Raw genomic sequence first — 15,384 nt, 5'->3', positions numbered from 1 at the left:
CCAAACTATAACTGGACTTTGCTCCTACAGCATTCTCCGGCACTTCATTGGACAAAGTCCTAAGACGCTGGAGAGCTGCTCCTAACCTTGACAGGCACCTGTACTTCCCAGACAAGGAGGGATGCATAGGCTTTGTTCACCAGCCTGGGAGGCATCCCTGCAGCTGGAAGCGGCCTTGTTCACTCTTCACATGTATTAGCAGGAAAGCCACCCTGCTTCACCGGAACTGCCATCTTGGGGATGAGCAAACTGTTCACATCCAGTGAAATGCCCAGGAGGAAGCTCCTTGTGGAATGTTCTCCAGGAAATCTAGAAGATGCCGATATCTTAGACACGTCAAACTTGCTTATCTTGGAGGACAGTCTTGATGGGATGATGGTCTTTGGTAGCAGCTGTGTAAGGAAAGTGAAAATGACCAAATAAGCTGGTACAGTTGAGGCTTTCTAAGATTGGAAGGTCAGCTTTGGCACAGAACTCTGAGAAACTGAAAAAAAAAAAATGGGTGAAAGAGGAGAAGCACGGAGGAAAAGCACATGGGAAAAGTTATGTGAAACAATCCTGATACAGCCAGTATCCAGTTCTTGGGAGAGGCTGAACATGATGTGGAGGATGGTGAACGGGCGCTGGAGGAGTGGTGTGAGGACCATACGGATTACAATTCTGCTGACCCGGGGAGTGACCTGCAGGCAAACGAACTATCCCCATCTCCAGAGAGGTGTGGCCTCGTGGCCACCTTGGCTATCCCGAGAGGGTTTGATTTAACACTTCAGGGGAAATATTTAGGAGCATATTCTGATCACGTTCGTCATTGAATTTAATCTCACCTTTAAGTTAAAAGCGAGCATTGGAGATAGAAGTGACTACTGCATCAAACTACAAAGACAAAAAGGGAGGAGGGGATGAAGCACAGCCAGATGTCATGACCATGCCTAGAATCCTCCCTCTTCCCCCCATTAGGCAGGAGGATAAAGAGTTCAAAGTCATCCTTAGCTACATAGCAAGTTCAAAGCCAGCATGGACTTATTGAGACCCTATTCTTTTTTTAATGGAAATGTTAGAAAATGTTTAATTTCTAAGTCTTGAAGAACAACATAAGATACAAAGAGTTAGGCTTGAGAAGAAATCATATACCAATCCTTTTAGACCAGTGGTTCTCTGCCTGGGGGTTGTGACCCCCATAGGGGATGGAATGACCCTTTCATGGGGGTTGCCCAAGACCATGGGAACGCACAGATGTTTACATTATTCATAACAGTAGCAAAATTACAGGAAGTAGCAACAAAAATAAATTTATGCTGGGGGGGGTCACCACAAAATGAGCTGTATTACAGAGTCACAGAGTTTTAGGAAGGATGAAGCCACTGATTGAGAGTGAGCAAAGTGATGGAATAAAATTACAGAAATAAGACCAGTGGAGTAAAGAAGGAAATCTGTAACACCCAAGCAAGAACGCATGGACAACAAAAGTTGACTGAAAAAATGAGAAAAATTTTAGGCAAGTTTATCATGGAGAAAACTGCACAGATAACCAATGTTGGGAATGGAAACAGTTGCCATTATAGGTTCTGAAGACACCAGATGCAGCGGGCATCATCAGACATGCCAGTTACCATGGAAATTCAAGCAAGGTTCCAGGAAGAAGTAGACGAACAAGAAATAAGCTTTACTATTCTTATTAAGGAGATAGTTAAGATTTTCCTCACAAAGTTTTAGGCACAAATAATTTTACCAAGACCAATGGGTTATTCTGATATCCAAATTTATTCAGATAATAAGATGCCAGCCACAGCCAAACTAATATCATATTGCTGCTAGCACCTCATAGAATCAATGTGAGGAACGAAAGGTATGGGTTTATATAGTCATGGACCTAACACACTGACCAGATGAAATCTTACCTCAAGAATGCAGCAAAGTGGCATCTTAGAAAATTGACCTCTTTGCTGTAGAATGAAAGTAAAAAAGCCAATTGATCAATAGATGCAAAAGAAAAAAAAAACAACCCTGATAAAATCGATACCTGCTAAAAATAACGGAGTCATCTTTAAGTGGGAGAGTAATTTCGATATGATAAGGATGCCTGAAAATGCTGTAATCACTATTCTTGGGAGAAGAACATGAGGAATAGCTTTAAAATAATCAACAAGACAAGACCTGGAGAGAAAAAGACCCACAATGGAGGAAAACTCACAAGGCCCCGCCCCTCGACGAACTACTGACCATGACTTCTGGGAGTGGGAGAATCGATCTTCCCCAGGGATGAGCCCCCTAAATGGTTATCCAGTATGAAGTAGTCAGCCCCCGAACATAAGAGCAACGTTAAATGGACCCAGCAGGTTGTATTTTTATATCTATATGTGTGTGTGTGTATTCAACAATAAAGAAGAGGAGTCCATGAATTTGAGAGGAGACATGGGGATGTGGGAGAGTTGGAGGGAGGAGGGATAGAGGTGAAATGGTTGTAAATACTAATATATAAAATTCTCCAAAAAAAAAAAAAAATGAGTGCCTCTGTTGCACGAATTTCTAAAATGGCCTTATAATAAAAAAACCCCAGACCAGATATTGGGGTAAATGCTGAAAGATCAGAGAGACAAAGGAACAAGCCACAGCCACCTCTTACCTCCAGGACTCCTCAGCCTGAAAAGGCTTTAGTCCCTGTCTCCTCACACCTTTTATACCTTTCTTCAGCCTACTTAGTGCTGGCATTAAAAGCCTGTGAGCTTCCCAAGCACTGGGATTAAAGGTGTGTGCCACCACTGCCTGGCTCTGTGTTTCTCTCCTAAACTGAGTCAATCTCTTGTAGTCCAGGGTGGCTTTGAACTCACAGAGATCCAAACAAATCCCTGCCTCCCGAGTGCTAGTATTAAAGGTGTGCGCCACCACTGCCTGGCCTCTGTGTTTAACCTAGTGGCTATTTATGTCCTCTGATCTTCCGGCAAATTTTGTTAGGGTACACACTAGATCACCACACACCTCACACTTGCCTATAACTCTAGCTTTAGGGAGTTTCATACCCTCTTCCGGCCTCTGTGGGCACCGAGGGCACCCGCATCCATGTGTGTTTACCCACACACAGTCACACACTTAGCATAAATAAAAATTAAAATTCTTCAAAGTCAAAACAAGGATAATAATTTTCCTCATTTTAAAAATCTGACAAAGTAATAGAAATATTACCACCACACAGAAAGATAAGGAAAAAAAAACCAGTCTAATTATTGGAAAGGAGATAGACTAAAAAAAGTTTTGCAGTTTATGTGGTTGTACTCACAGAAAACCCAATTTAAAAGCCCACCATCACATTATTAGACCTTAATTGGGCAGTTTACTAAAATTAAGGATCAATATATAATTGAGAATTCAAATGTTTGCTAGTTTTGTATAGAGAAGGTGATAATAAAACTTAAAGACAGATTAAATGCTCATGGCTAGGAAAACAAAAACTACCAGTTCTTACTAAGTGATAGGTAGGTAGCATTCCTCCTGGGCTTGACTTCATTGGTTATGAATGTATGTGACTGACTAAAAGATAATAAAAAGTCAAGGCACCAATGGAAAAGAAGAAAGGAGGTCTTTGAACCCTACTTATGAGGCTGGATATTAATGTGTTAGCATATGCAGAAATGGACAGACCAGCCAGTCCACAGCTCTATAGCAGATTTGTGTACGTAAACTTGATATTGACACAGCAGGCATGCTGTAGATCAATGCTTCTCCACCATCCTAACGCTGCGACCCCTTTAATACAGTTCCTCATGTTGTGGTGACCCCCTGGCCATAGAATTATTTTCCTAGTTACTTCATAACTGTAATTTTGCTACTGTTATGAATTGTAATGTAAATGTCTGATATGTAGGATATCTGATAGGTGATTCCAAAATGGTCATAATTGGAAGGTTGAGAACTGATGCTATAGGTGAATAGTAGAAGTGTTCATGAAATGAGATCAACCCAAAAAGACGGGGGCAGGGGGAATAAGAAATCAAATCTTCCTCAACACATACAACTTAAGTATCTTGAGTTTTAGGGCTTCTGATGTACAAAATATAGGCAAAATACATTTTAAAATACATGTGAATCTCTTCTTTAAGAATTTAAATTTGAGGCAGAGAGAAATCATAAAAGATAAGTATAAAATAAAATCGGCTGTGTTTTAAATTCTTACTTTAGAACTTTGGTCCACCAAAATGATTAAAGCCCAGCTGCCGACTATGGGAAGACATTTGTCAGCATCATGAACTCTATATAGAATTCAGTTTGGTGGTTCATGCCTATAATTATACAGGAGACTGAGGCAGGAGGATTTTAAGTTTGAGGGAGGTTTAGAAAGTGTGGTTTTGCTGGAGGGACGTACATCACTAGGGGGGCTTTGAAGGATATCACCCCTCCCTCAGATTCCAAGTTTGTTCTCTGCTCTGTGTTTATAGTTAAAGGATGTGAGCTCTCAGCTTCCTGTTCCTCCCACCATGGTTCTCTCTGCCAGGATGGACTCTTACCCCTCTGCAACCGTAAGCCCAAATAGACTCTTTAAACTGCCTTTGGTAATGGTATTTTATAGTAACTAATACAGGGATATAGCTGAGTGATGGGGTGCGTGTCGAGCATGTACAAGGCCCTGGGTTCTACAGCAGCAGGACAGACAACTGTAGCTAGAGTTTTCCTGCCTGGCCCACAGTCAGGACAAATCTCTATCTTCTTACAGCTTAAATTAATCCATTTCCATTAATCTATACCTTGCCACATGGCTCGTGGATTACCGGCATCTTCACATGCTGTTTGTCATCATGGCGGCTGGCAGTGTCTCTCTGACTCAGCCTTCCACTTGCCAGCTTTATTCTCTTCCTTGTCCCGCCTACACTTCCTGCCTAGCCAATGGCCAATCAGTGTTTTATTTATTGACTAATCAGCAACATATTTGCCATACAGAACATCCCATAGCAGACAACCTAACAGAAAAATGGGCGAAAGACGAAGGGTTATTTTTCTCCCCTGAAGTTAGAAGTACATAAATGACAATGAACATTTAAAAAGTTCTTATTCTCAACCAGAGAAACAAGACCACAGTGACATATTTAGATCGATCCAACTGGCAAAAATGAAGAAGCCTAATCCAGTTTTGAAGATTTCAACCAATACGATCAGTCATGTATTGCCCATGTGTCAGGTGATAGATGTCCATTGTGTAAAGCCATTCATTTGGGACTAGTGTGTGTGTGTGTGTGTGTGTGTGTGTGTGTGTGTGTGTGTGTGTGTGTGGTGGTGGTGGTGGGGCTCCTGTGAAGAGAGTGGGCACATAAAACACATGCACAGAAATGTCATCATGAAACCCATTTTTTACAGTTAATACATGACAATAAATTTTGAAGGTAAGAGAATGGAAACTGTTGAGCATTTGTATATCTGTGAACAAGTAATCTCACTTTCATTCTTTGAGACAGTGTCTCACTATGTAGCTCAGGCTAGCCTGGAACTGACTTACTGTATAGCCCAGGCTGATTTGAACTCATGACAATCCTCCTGCCTCTGCCTCCCAAGCCCTTAGATTGTAAGTGTGGGCAACTATGGCTAGCAGCTATTCCACTTTTAGGTGTGTGCTTAAGAGAAATACTTACACAACATATCCCAGAATATATACATAAGCATGTTCTAGAAAAAAACATCAAAGGTATATCTATAGGGGGATATATGTTCACATAATGGATTGTTGCATGGTACCAAATTGTGTAAGTACTGGCTCCTTGCAATGTAGTAACTTAATAGCATAGATGGAATGAAAAAGCTACAGTCAGAAAACTACATATAGCATACTCCTTTTCTCATAAAGGTCAGCTGTATAGGGGTGTGTGTAACTAAATTTTTTGTGAAGATTTATTTATTATATATACAGTGTTCTGCTTGCATGTATGCCTGCAGGCCAGAAGAGGGCGCCAGATCTCATTCTAGATGGTTGTGAGCCACCGTGTGGTTGCTGGGAATTGAACTTAGGACCTCTTGAAGAGCATTCAGTGCTCTTAACCACTGAGCCATCTCCCCAACCCCATAACTAAATTTTTTTTAAACCACAAAGTAGTAATATGGTGCAGGAGAGAGGTCAGCTGTGGGTGTGGGAGCGCTGGGGGATTAACAGATATCTGCACAAGTGTTGGTCAGTGTTTTAGCTCCTGCCTCGGGCAGCAGGTTGATAGATGCGCAGTGGTCATTAAAACATGCATGAAGGGAGGAACAAAGAGAAGCACCCATGGACTATGGGGGCCATGCGAGGAGGCGAAGCCTATGACTAGCCCAGTCATGTGCGAGTGCATTCCGTCACAAAACCCTGAACGACTGAGCAGGACGATTGCATTGATTTTCCATTTTATCTTTCAGTTGACTTGGGTGAAGCTGAGCTTGCTACAGGAAACCAAGAGACAAGTAAATAATGCTCCGTGTGTGTAGTATAGAGGGACTTTCATACTTGGTCTATACCTTCAAAAATATATAGATTTTTGAAGACGTAGACTAAGTGTGTTCTGAGGAATGTAATTTTCCACCCTACATTTGAAAATATTGAACGACTTCTTTTTATTCTCACCAAGCCTTTGAAATAACCCAGTCTTTTTTGGCCACCTATGAAAATGATTATATTGATGTGTGCCCCTTCTGAGGTTAAGGAAAATGACTGTATCTTTTCTTGGTGGCCAAATGGATCTGCCTGATGAAGGTGAAGATAGAAACAGTGTGTACGGGACACATAAGAGATAAGGCTGGGCATTTATTGCCCATTTATGTAATTACATATGCCACTAAGGACAAAGGTCCTTCAAACAAAGACCAGAGGCAAAGTAGAAATAGTTCCTGGACTAAGAGGGATGGATTTGTCCCTACTTCCCTCTTCATGATTTTTTCCCCTGTGTGGTCGCACGCCCTTTTGTCTTACAATCAATCACATTTGAGGACTTAGCCATCTTTACAGGCTCAATGAGTTAGTTGATGGCTGAAGAAATGCTTCACATCCATGAAAAGAATATGGAGCTACCTGAGGAGTGTATTCATAGGCTTTGAGTCCCCAAGGACAGCACTTCCTTCCAGAGGTCTGCCAGCCCTTGATTGAAGAGGAAACAGCAGTATGGATGTGCTAGACGAAAATGAAGCCCTACAGCAGTTCTTTGAAGGTAAGAGTTCAGTGGCGGCCATGCTTCTGCTTCTGAACAATGTCTGCTCACTTTCACTCTCTCTCTGGCTTGCAGCGTTCACTTAGGCTTTGCCGTTGGAAGAATGCTATCAGATAACCCCTGAGTTGGAAGTACGGGCTTTATTCGCTTCGTTGATAGTAAAAGTCAGTGATACGGGTAATGGCTTTTTAAATACAGGATTCCATCTTCCATAGCTCGGTTATTAATGAGTCAAGAGAGCACTTGTATTATCACCCATCTGTGTCTTGAATTGGGGCTTCATTCCTTCTAATCCTTTATGTTTTAAAAACGCCAGATTTGTCCTCTCTCTAAAATGACTCTATTGTGTAATAAAAAAGTAAGATTTTAATTAAGATGTATAATTTAGTATAATTAATTTCAAATCAGCCTAAAACAGCAAAGAACAGCCACTTCCTGCTCCCTCTTTCTGCTTATTCACACTTTAAAAACATGTAGCTGGATGATCGTTTGGTTTTTCGGTTGAGTTTCTCTTCTCCCTGGTGGGATTAACTGACTCTAGCATTGTTAACAAAGGCTTTCTCTCCTCTTAAAACCCAAGATGGTGGTGCGCTTGTTCATATTTCATTGGGAGGATATTCTACTAACAGTGGGTCTTTTGAGTATGTTAGGAAGACCTTGCCCTCTGTTGCCCCTTTATGATGCATGGTTGGGAGAGTCAACATTAGCGTGGCTCAGACTTCCTCAGGAAGGGAAATGTGGCTGAGTTCTGACACGTTCCAAGATGTTTCACAGAAGGTGCACTGAGGGGGTCCAGGTTGAACTCACTCAAGGCATGCAGCAGCACACTCAAAAAAGTGATATTTTTTTTTAGTTTAGTGAAAGGTGTGACAAATAAGAGATATTTAAAGGTTGAAAAGCATTAAAGCCTGACAAATGTCACTTGAGTGGCAGGTCATGTTGAAGGTGTGGAAAGACTCTAGGTCACAGCCTAGAGGAATCCGCACAGTGAGGGAGCTTCTATGGTTTGGGGTTTGCCGGAAATGGCAAGAAAGTCAAGTTAAGCTCTCTGAGTTCCTGTGTTCCTTTGGTCTTGCCTTTGGTCCCCTGGAGTCCTGCCTGCCATGGTGACCAGGTTTGAACATCATGCACCTGGGCCGTGTTTGTCATGCGCTCGATACACTAATGTCATTTTGCTGTTGTTTTCTGAGGTTATATGAACTATGGAACGGTCATTTGAGCGGTAGGCAACACACTTCAAGCTGCAGCTGCCGTTGTACTTTTAAAAGAGAAACCACCGATTCATTCTATAAATGCGAAAGGTAGACTTTGTCTCCTACAACTGAGGGAACCTGGTCTCTGGTCTCTGCTTTTAGACTCACATGATCCGCCTGGTGTTCCCGTTTGTCATAGTAATCTCTATGATGCTGTTTCCATACATCCTTTCTGTAGTTATTGGAATACCTATTCTACATAGTATATCATCATCATCATCATCATCATCACCACCACCACCATCATCATCATCGTCATATTATCATCATCCTCACTATCATTAATGCAGTTTCTATTTAGGCCTGAAACTAACCTGTATAACCTCTCTGAGGGGGAAGGAGTCCATTCCTCGTGCACAGAGAGTAGATGGCCAGCGTTCCTCCTCTGAGCGTGTAGCAGGAAAGGCGGTGAACTTTGGGGAAATATATAGGCATGAGTCCTGGAAATCACAGCCAGCTGCCACTTTGTAAGATGCCTCCCACTATTTAACAAACACCTCTTTCTGCCGCATCTCTCCCGCGTCCTTTAATGGTAGCTAGCAGGGTGGGGGAACCCTTCTCTCCCCTCAGATTTTAGTGATTTTCTGTCCCTAAACCTTAAAGAATAAAAAATCTTCTTTAGAAGAGCAAGACTAGATAGGGTGTCGTAATGAGGAGGCCTGCTGTTGCCGCCATAGTCCTGTGGCTATCTCACTGTTTTGTATCAAATGCAAATTTGATTTGTATTCAATTACATTTAATGTCATTGGTTATTAGTGAAACAGGACTTAGACACAATTAGTCACTGAATACATTTGTCATACCCACTTTTAAAAAGTGATTAAAAATTTTTTAGGGGGGAGGGATTTTGTAACCTGAAAAATCCCCCCTTTCTGTTTAAAATGATATCAAATCATTCTACTGTTGTACTATTTAATATGTAAATTGTAATTTTTAAAGATGTACTTATTTTTAGTTTGTATGTGTGTGCGAGCTTGCTTGCATGTATGTATGTGTGTGCACCACATCTGAGCCTGGTGATTGTAGATGTCAGAAGAGGACACTGAATTTCCTAGAGCTGGATTTACAGGTGGTAGTGACCCACTCCATGTGGGTGCTCAGAACCGAACCTAGGTCCTCTGCAAGACCAGCAAGTGCCCTTAACCACCAAATGTGTGTGTGCGCGCGCGCGCGCGCGCGCGCATGTACGAGGGCACGCATGTTTTGTTTTGTATTTACTCAAGGTCTGAAAAACCAGTACAACTTTTGGCATACTGTTATACATTTGAAAGCAACCTTTCTCTCTTCCCTGGAGTTTTTGTCCTAAATAAGGCGTTTTTCCTTCTAAGGATTTTGGCATTAAAGACTTTAAGTTGACAACACAATCTTGAATTAAATGACTTTGCAATCACAGTTTATACTGATGCTGCTATTTGTTTTAAACTGGCTTACTGAAACTCCAGCTCCCCTGTGGACATCTGTGGGGGTGGCTTTCAGAACCCCGAGCTGTGCACAGGCAGGGACTATCAGGAACAGCTTGTCTAGAAAGCTGCTATCAACAAAGCTTTGACCATTTTCTGTTTCTGAAGTTGCCCAGGCAGCCGTTATCACAAGAGGGCAGCCGAGACGCAGGCAAGAGAGAGAGAGTTGCTATACCAGTGGTTCTCAAACTGTGGGTCATGACCCCTGCCCACGACCCTCGGAAAAACACAGATAGTTACGTTACAGTCCACAACGCTAGCAAAATTACAGTTATGAAGTAGCAACGAAAATAATTGTATGGTAGGGGGGGTCCCCACAACGTGAACTGTATAAGGGTCGCAGCATTAGGAAGATTGAGAACCACTGTGCTCTACGCAAATTGTTTGAGAACACCATGGCAATGCATGGTTCAGAAAAATGCAGACATTTTTTGTTCAGAAAAACAGCAGAAAAACAATGACTAGATTATCTATGTTAATCTCGGAAGGCTTCGAGGGAGGTGAGGTAGACCTGGTGAGTAGAGAAGAGAGAAGCTTAACCCATGCTTGCACTGGACAGCACACAGCAGGCACGTCGTAATATTTCTGCAACAAGTGAATGAAAGGACGGTGCGAGCCTCTCCCTGTCCCTGTCAGCCAACAGCTGTGGGATTCCAACTCTGTCTGAGGCAATCAGCAAGTTCAAATACAGGGACAGAAGGAAAAACTGCCCAGTCGCAGAAAAAATGGTCTGATGAATAGAGAGAGGGGAAAAAAAATCACCATTCGGTGGAAAGACTTCGATTCCATTACTATCAGAGATACAGTGAGAGTTGTCTTAAGTGGTCCTTGTGTATTAGTTCTCCATGGAAACCGACTCTGGTTGGCTGATGTTTCGGGCTTTTCAAGAGAAGGATTGGAAGCCCGGATTTGCTGAGTGCGGTGTACAGGGCAGACTCTGCCCAGTGCTGGAGCTGGCCCTGGGCAAGACTTTCCCGTGGACAAAGAATACCTCCGCCATCAGCTAGCCTCTTGATTTTCCTTCTCTCACACTGAGACCCCCCACTTTGTCCCTGTCTCAAGCAAACAGTGCCCTTCTGGTTGCTTCCTTCTGTCCCAGCAGAATCTGGGCTTGTACAGAAGGAGCAAATGGCAAACGGCCTAAGACCATCTCCCAGCTCTGTAAGGTCATGAGCTCCAAGTCCTTTCATGGAACAGTGAGACTGTTTTGACCCCGTGGGTCTTGAGGTTACCTTCGTTAAGGGGAGACTCGCTTAATCTCCGAAGCTAGAATTTCAGACACGGTGCTGCCTCCAATCTGAAGCGACTCTAAGGAGGCAGAGCTTGTTTATTTGCAACACAACTTTTATTTCTGTGTGGAGACAGCATGGACCTTCCAGGAGACGGAACAAGAACAAGTCAAGGACAGAAAGAACCAGCCAGATCATGCAAGTGATTTAAGAGTTCTCCGCAAGTTTCTATCTGATGTGGGCGGTTAGTTAGAAACCATGTAGACGGCGTGAGCCATGCAGGACAGACCTCCCAGTGAAGGCAATTTATGAGCTTAAAATATGGCACAAGGAGACCAGTGCTGACCTCGACTACCTGCACACACACTGCCTTTGAAACCTATTAGGCTTGTCAACATCTTCCCCCAGACAACACCCACCCATCCCCCACCCCCACCCCCACCCCCACCCCCGCCGCCCCAAGAGAAGATTTTCATCGTCTGCTTTGGTGTTATTGATGTCTTCTTTCCAACTGAGTTGAGCCTGGGTGTCTGGCAGACTCCCCTGTGTCTTGGATTGTTCAGCACCCAGGCACTAACAGAGAGATGACCTAAGAAAGTAGGCAGTCGTCTCAATGATCTCGCGACTCAGTGCTTACCTCTGTCTGGCTGGCTTTCTGTTGCTCCTGTGTGTTTTTGTTTTGGGTTGGGTTTTGGTTTTGTGAAATAACACTTGGTTATGTAGCCCATCCAACTAAAAATTTTCCCTCTTCAGGTCTCCAAGTGGGATTTCAGGTGTGTGTCACCAAATCCAGCCTTTTGTATATTTTAAACAAACAAACAACAGAGAGTTATATTACTTTGCTTTTTAACTCTCTTATGGAATACAGAGTGCGCTGTGCTTAGCCTTAGTTATTCTTGCTGATCTGCAGCAGAGGTCCACAAGCTATGACCTAGAGTCCACATCTGACTGGAAGCCCAGGAATGCCAATAAAGTTTAGCAGAACACACCTAATCACGCCCGAGCTGCCTACAGCTGCTTTGATGCTCTGGCGGCGGAGCGGAGTGCTTTCAACAGAGACCATATGGGCTGTAAAACCTAAAATATTTACCATCTGGCTCTGTACAGAAAATGTTTGCCAACCCCTAGTCTGCAACCTAATTAGTAATAATAGCTGTTATTTATTGAGCATTTATGTGCTGAGTATGGGACGATCATTAAGACCCTGGACTTTGAGTCAGTCATCCTGGTTGAGAGTCGTGGTTTTGCAATGTGCTATTTCTAGGACCAGGGATGAGTAAACCCTCTCAGGCCTTATGTTTCTCAACTTGTAAAATAGAGGTAATCATATTATCTCCACTTGTGGTTGTGCAGCATTATTATGCCTGGTGCAAAGAAGTCAGTAGTTTTTTCTATGCTTATTTTTAGAGTTATCCATTTTTTCTTCTTACAGAGGTTCCAGCCCATGTTTTCTTCTCCCTTGTGAAACTTAAGACTGACGTTAAATATCTTGCTTCAGGGCAGTCCAGACAGCAAGTGGCCGCAGGGTCACTGCTGAGGCTCCAGCTAGGGGCCATACTAATATCTTGACAGGGTCATGAAAAGATGTAGCTTTATTGAGGTGAGAACAGCTGGAGGTGAGAACAGCTGGCGGTGGGGAACAGCTGGATGTGAGAACAGCTAGGGGTAAGAACAGCTGGAGGTGAGAACAGCTGGAGGTGAGAACAGCTAGGGGTAAGAACAGCTGGAGGTGAGAACAGCTGGAGGTGAGAACAGCTAGGAGTAAGAACAGCTGGAGGTGGGAACAGCTGGAGGTGAGAACAGCTAGGGGTGAGAACAGCTGGAGGTGAGAACAGCTGGAGGTGAGAACAGCTGGAGGTGGGAACAGCTGGAGGTGGGAACAGCTGGAGGTGAGAACAGCTGGAGGTGAGAACAGCTAGGGGTGAGTTGCTTTGGGCTCCTGAGGGTTGGGGCACTATGGGGTGATGTTGAAGCCATCAGCAATTCTGGCATTGGAGAGAGGAAGGGAGAAAGCAGAAACTCCCCAAAGAAAAGGAAAAACAAGCCAGAATTTGGCTGATGCCACTAACAGGAGGTAGGCTAATCATGTGCCATGTGACATATGACCTGGACCCATGAAGAATGGAGAATTCTGGAAACAGAAACGAAGAACAAGGAAATGACTTTTCTCATTTGCAGGCCTGAGGCACACGTGAGTGAGAAAACCACCTTTATTTGAGATGATCCATAGTTCAACTGTTTCTTGTTATACATGGAGGCTTGTTCTAAGTCCTAACCTTCTATAAAATTGAAAATACTCTCGATTCTCAGTTATTTGCTTTAGATGCATCTCCATAAGAAGAATTGTTGGCACATTGATATTATCAGATGACCTGCTATAAAGTTTGGGTATTGGGGAGGATTGTTTTACTCTAAATCAGTTGTTCTCAACCAGTGGGTCCCGACCTCTTTACCAACCCTCCTCTATCTCCAAAAATACTTACATTATGATTCATAACAGTAGCAAAATTACAGTTATGAAGTAGCATTGAAAATAATTTTACGGTTGGGGGTCATCACACCATGAGGAACTGTATTAAAGGGTCGCAGGGTTAGGAAGGTTGAGAACCACTGCTCTAAATATCACTGACCTTCATCCTTCAAGATGTCCCATATTGATTTGCATTTCTTTGACCTAGAAAAAGTTGCTCCAAGTCCAGAGCCTGGGATACAGTTCCATGTAGGGTTGAACCCCATGAGCTTGGGTGGAAGTGTGTATTTGTGAATGGTTGTATTTACAAGAACTCCATGAGCTGGGGTGGAAATGTGCATTTGTGAATGGTCGTATTTACAAGAAAGTCCCCAGCTGGTCACCAGGTGCTCAAGAGCCCAGACACAGAAGGGGTTAGGTGCCACTCAGACTGTTGCAGGGTTACAGTTCAGAGGCTTAGTCCGTTATTGTCATGGTGGGAAGCAAGACAGCATGCAGGCAGTCACGGTGTTGGAGCTGAGAGTCCTTACATCTTGATCCAAAGGCAACAGGAAGTGGTCTGTCTCTCTGGGCATGACTTGAGCATATCTGAGACCTCAAAGCCTACCTCCACAGTGACACACTTCCTCCAACAAGACCGCACCTACTCTAACAAGGCCTCCTAATAGTGCCACTCCCTTTTGGGGCCATTTTCTTTCAAACCACCACAGTCTGTCTGTCTGTCTGTCTGTCTGTGTATCTCTGTATCTATGATCTATTTGTCTATCTAAATCTATCATCATCACTTGTCTATCATCTATCTATCATCCATCTATCTAAGTATCTATCATCTATCTGTGTATCCATTTATCCGTCTATTTATATGTGGGAGCGTGCCACAGCATTCATGTAGAGATTGGAGGACTTGGCAGGTCAATTCTCTCCTCCACTATGTGGGTCCTAGGGATAGAAAGAATGCAGGTCGTTAGGCCTGCAACAAGTGATGAGCTATCTGGTTGGTCCAGATTTCTTCTTCCGGTGCTATCTCTACTTCCAGACATCCACCTGCCTCTTCCGTTTCCATTGCCAGTCTCTCATAAACACCCACTATCTGTACGCTTTGGCACGCTGTGATCTGGCTCCTGCACCCATTTATTCTGAAACTTCTTCCCATTGCTAGAGCCCACTGGAAGTCTTTAGCTCGGGTCCTCTGAGAGTTGCCTGCCCTTGCAACTGTCCCCTTCTCTTTACCCATGCGTCGTCACTCTCCTAGTTACATCCATGGCTCTCATCCGGCTTGTTCCTCTCACTCCCTTGAAGCCTCCCCACCCCACCCCACCCCCCATGTCTGCTCCAGACACCTGCTTCCAAAGCACACCTATTTGAGCATCACAAGCTTACCCAGGGGGTCCCACTTACCAGCACAGCCCAAGCTGTTGACAAGCTCCAGACCTGTGCTTACAGCTCCTGAGTGTTCACACGCAAGCTGGACCTCCCCTGCTCCTTCCTCATCCAGACGGCGCTGGCTCCTGCGTGCTCTTCAAGTTCTAACAACCTTGTGCCGCTCCGTGTGTGATAACACAGCACTGGAGACCGGGAAACTTTTGAAGGATGGGCATTCATGTCTCACAGTTCTGGAGGCTCGACAGCCTAAGATTAAGGACCTGGTGTCTCTTGTCTGGTGAGGGCTTTCTTGTGTCCTCACATGGCAGAAGGCAGAAGGGTAAGAGAGGAAGCTGGATGAAGGATGCATGAGACCTTTCCATCAGGAGTGTTGATCCCACCGCTGGAACAATAGCTTAGCGATTAAGAACACTGAATGCTTTTGTAGAGGACTGG

General features: G+C 43.8%; 1 protein-coding gene across 1 annotated transcript in view; it reads left to right on the top strand.

The window, feature by feature from the left end:
* Positions 1 to 7,108: 7,108 nt before the first annotated feature.
* The window catches only part of Myrfl (myelin regulatory factor like), a 109,664-nt gene continuing 101,388 nt past the window's right edge, over positions 7,109 to 15,384 (top strand). Inside the window, exon 1 of the mRNA XM_052752885.1 lies at positions 7,109 to 7,154. Coding sequence (XP_052608845.1) covers positions 7,109 to 7,154 — 46 coding nt within the window. The remainder of the gene's footprint in view (positions 7,155 to 15,384) is intronic.

This window comes from Peromyscus californicus, unplaced genomic scaffold (assembly GCF_007827085.1).
Source record: "Peromyscus californicus insignis strain IS unplaced genomic scaffold, ASM782708v3 Scaffold_24__1_contigs__length_46423439, whole genome shotgun sequence".
NCBI lineage: Eukaryota > Metazoa > Chordata > Mammalia > Rodentia > Cricetidae > Peromyscus > Peromyscus californicus.
This window is presented reverse-complemented; position numbering and strand designations above follow the sequence as displayed.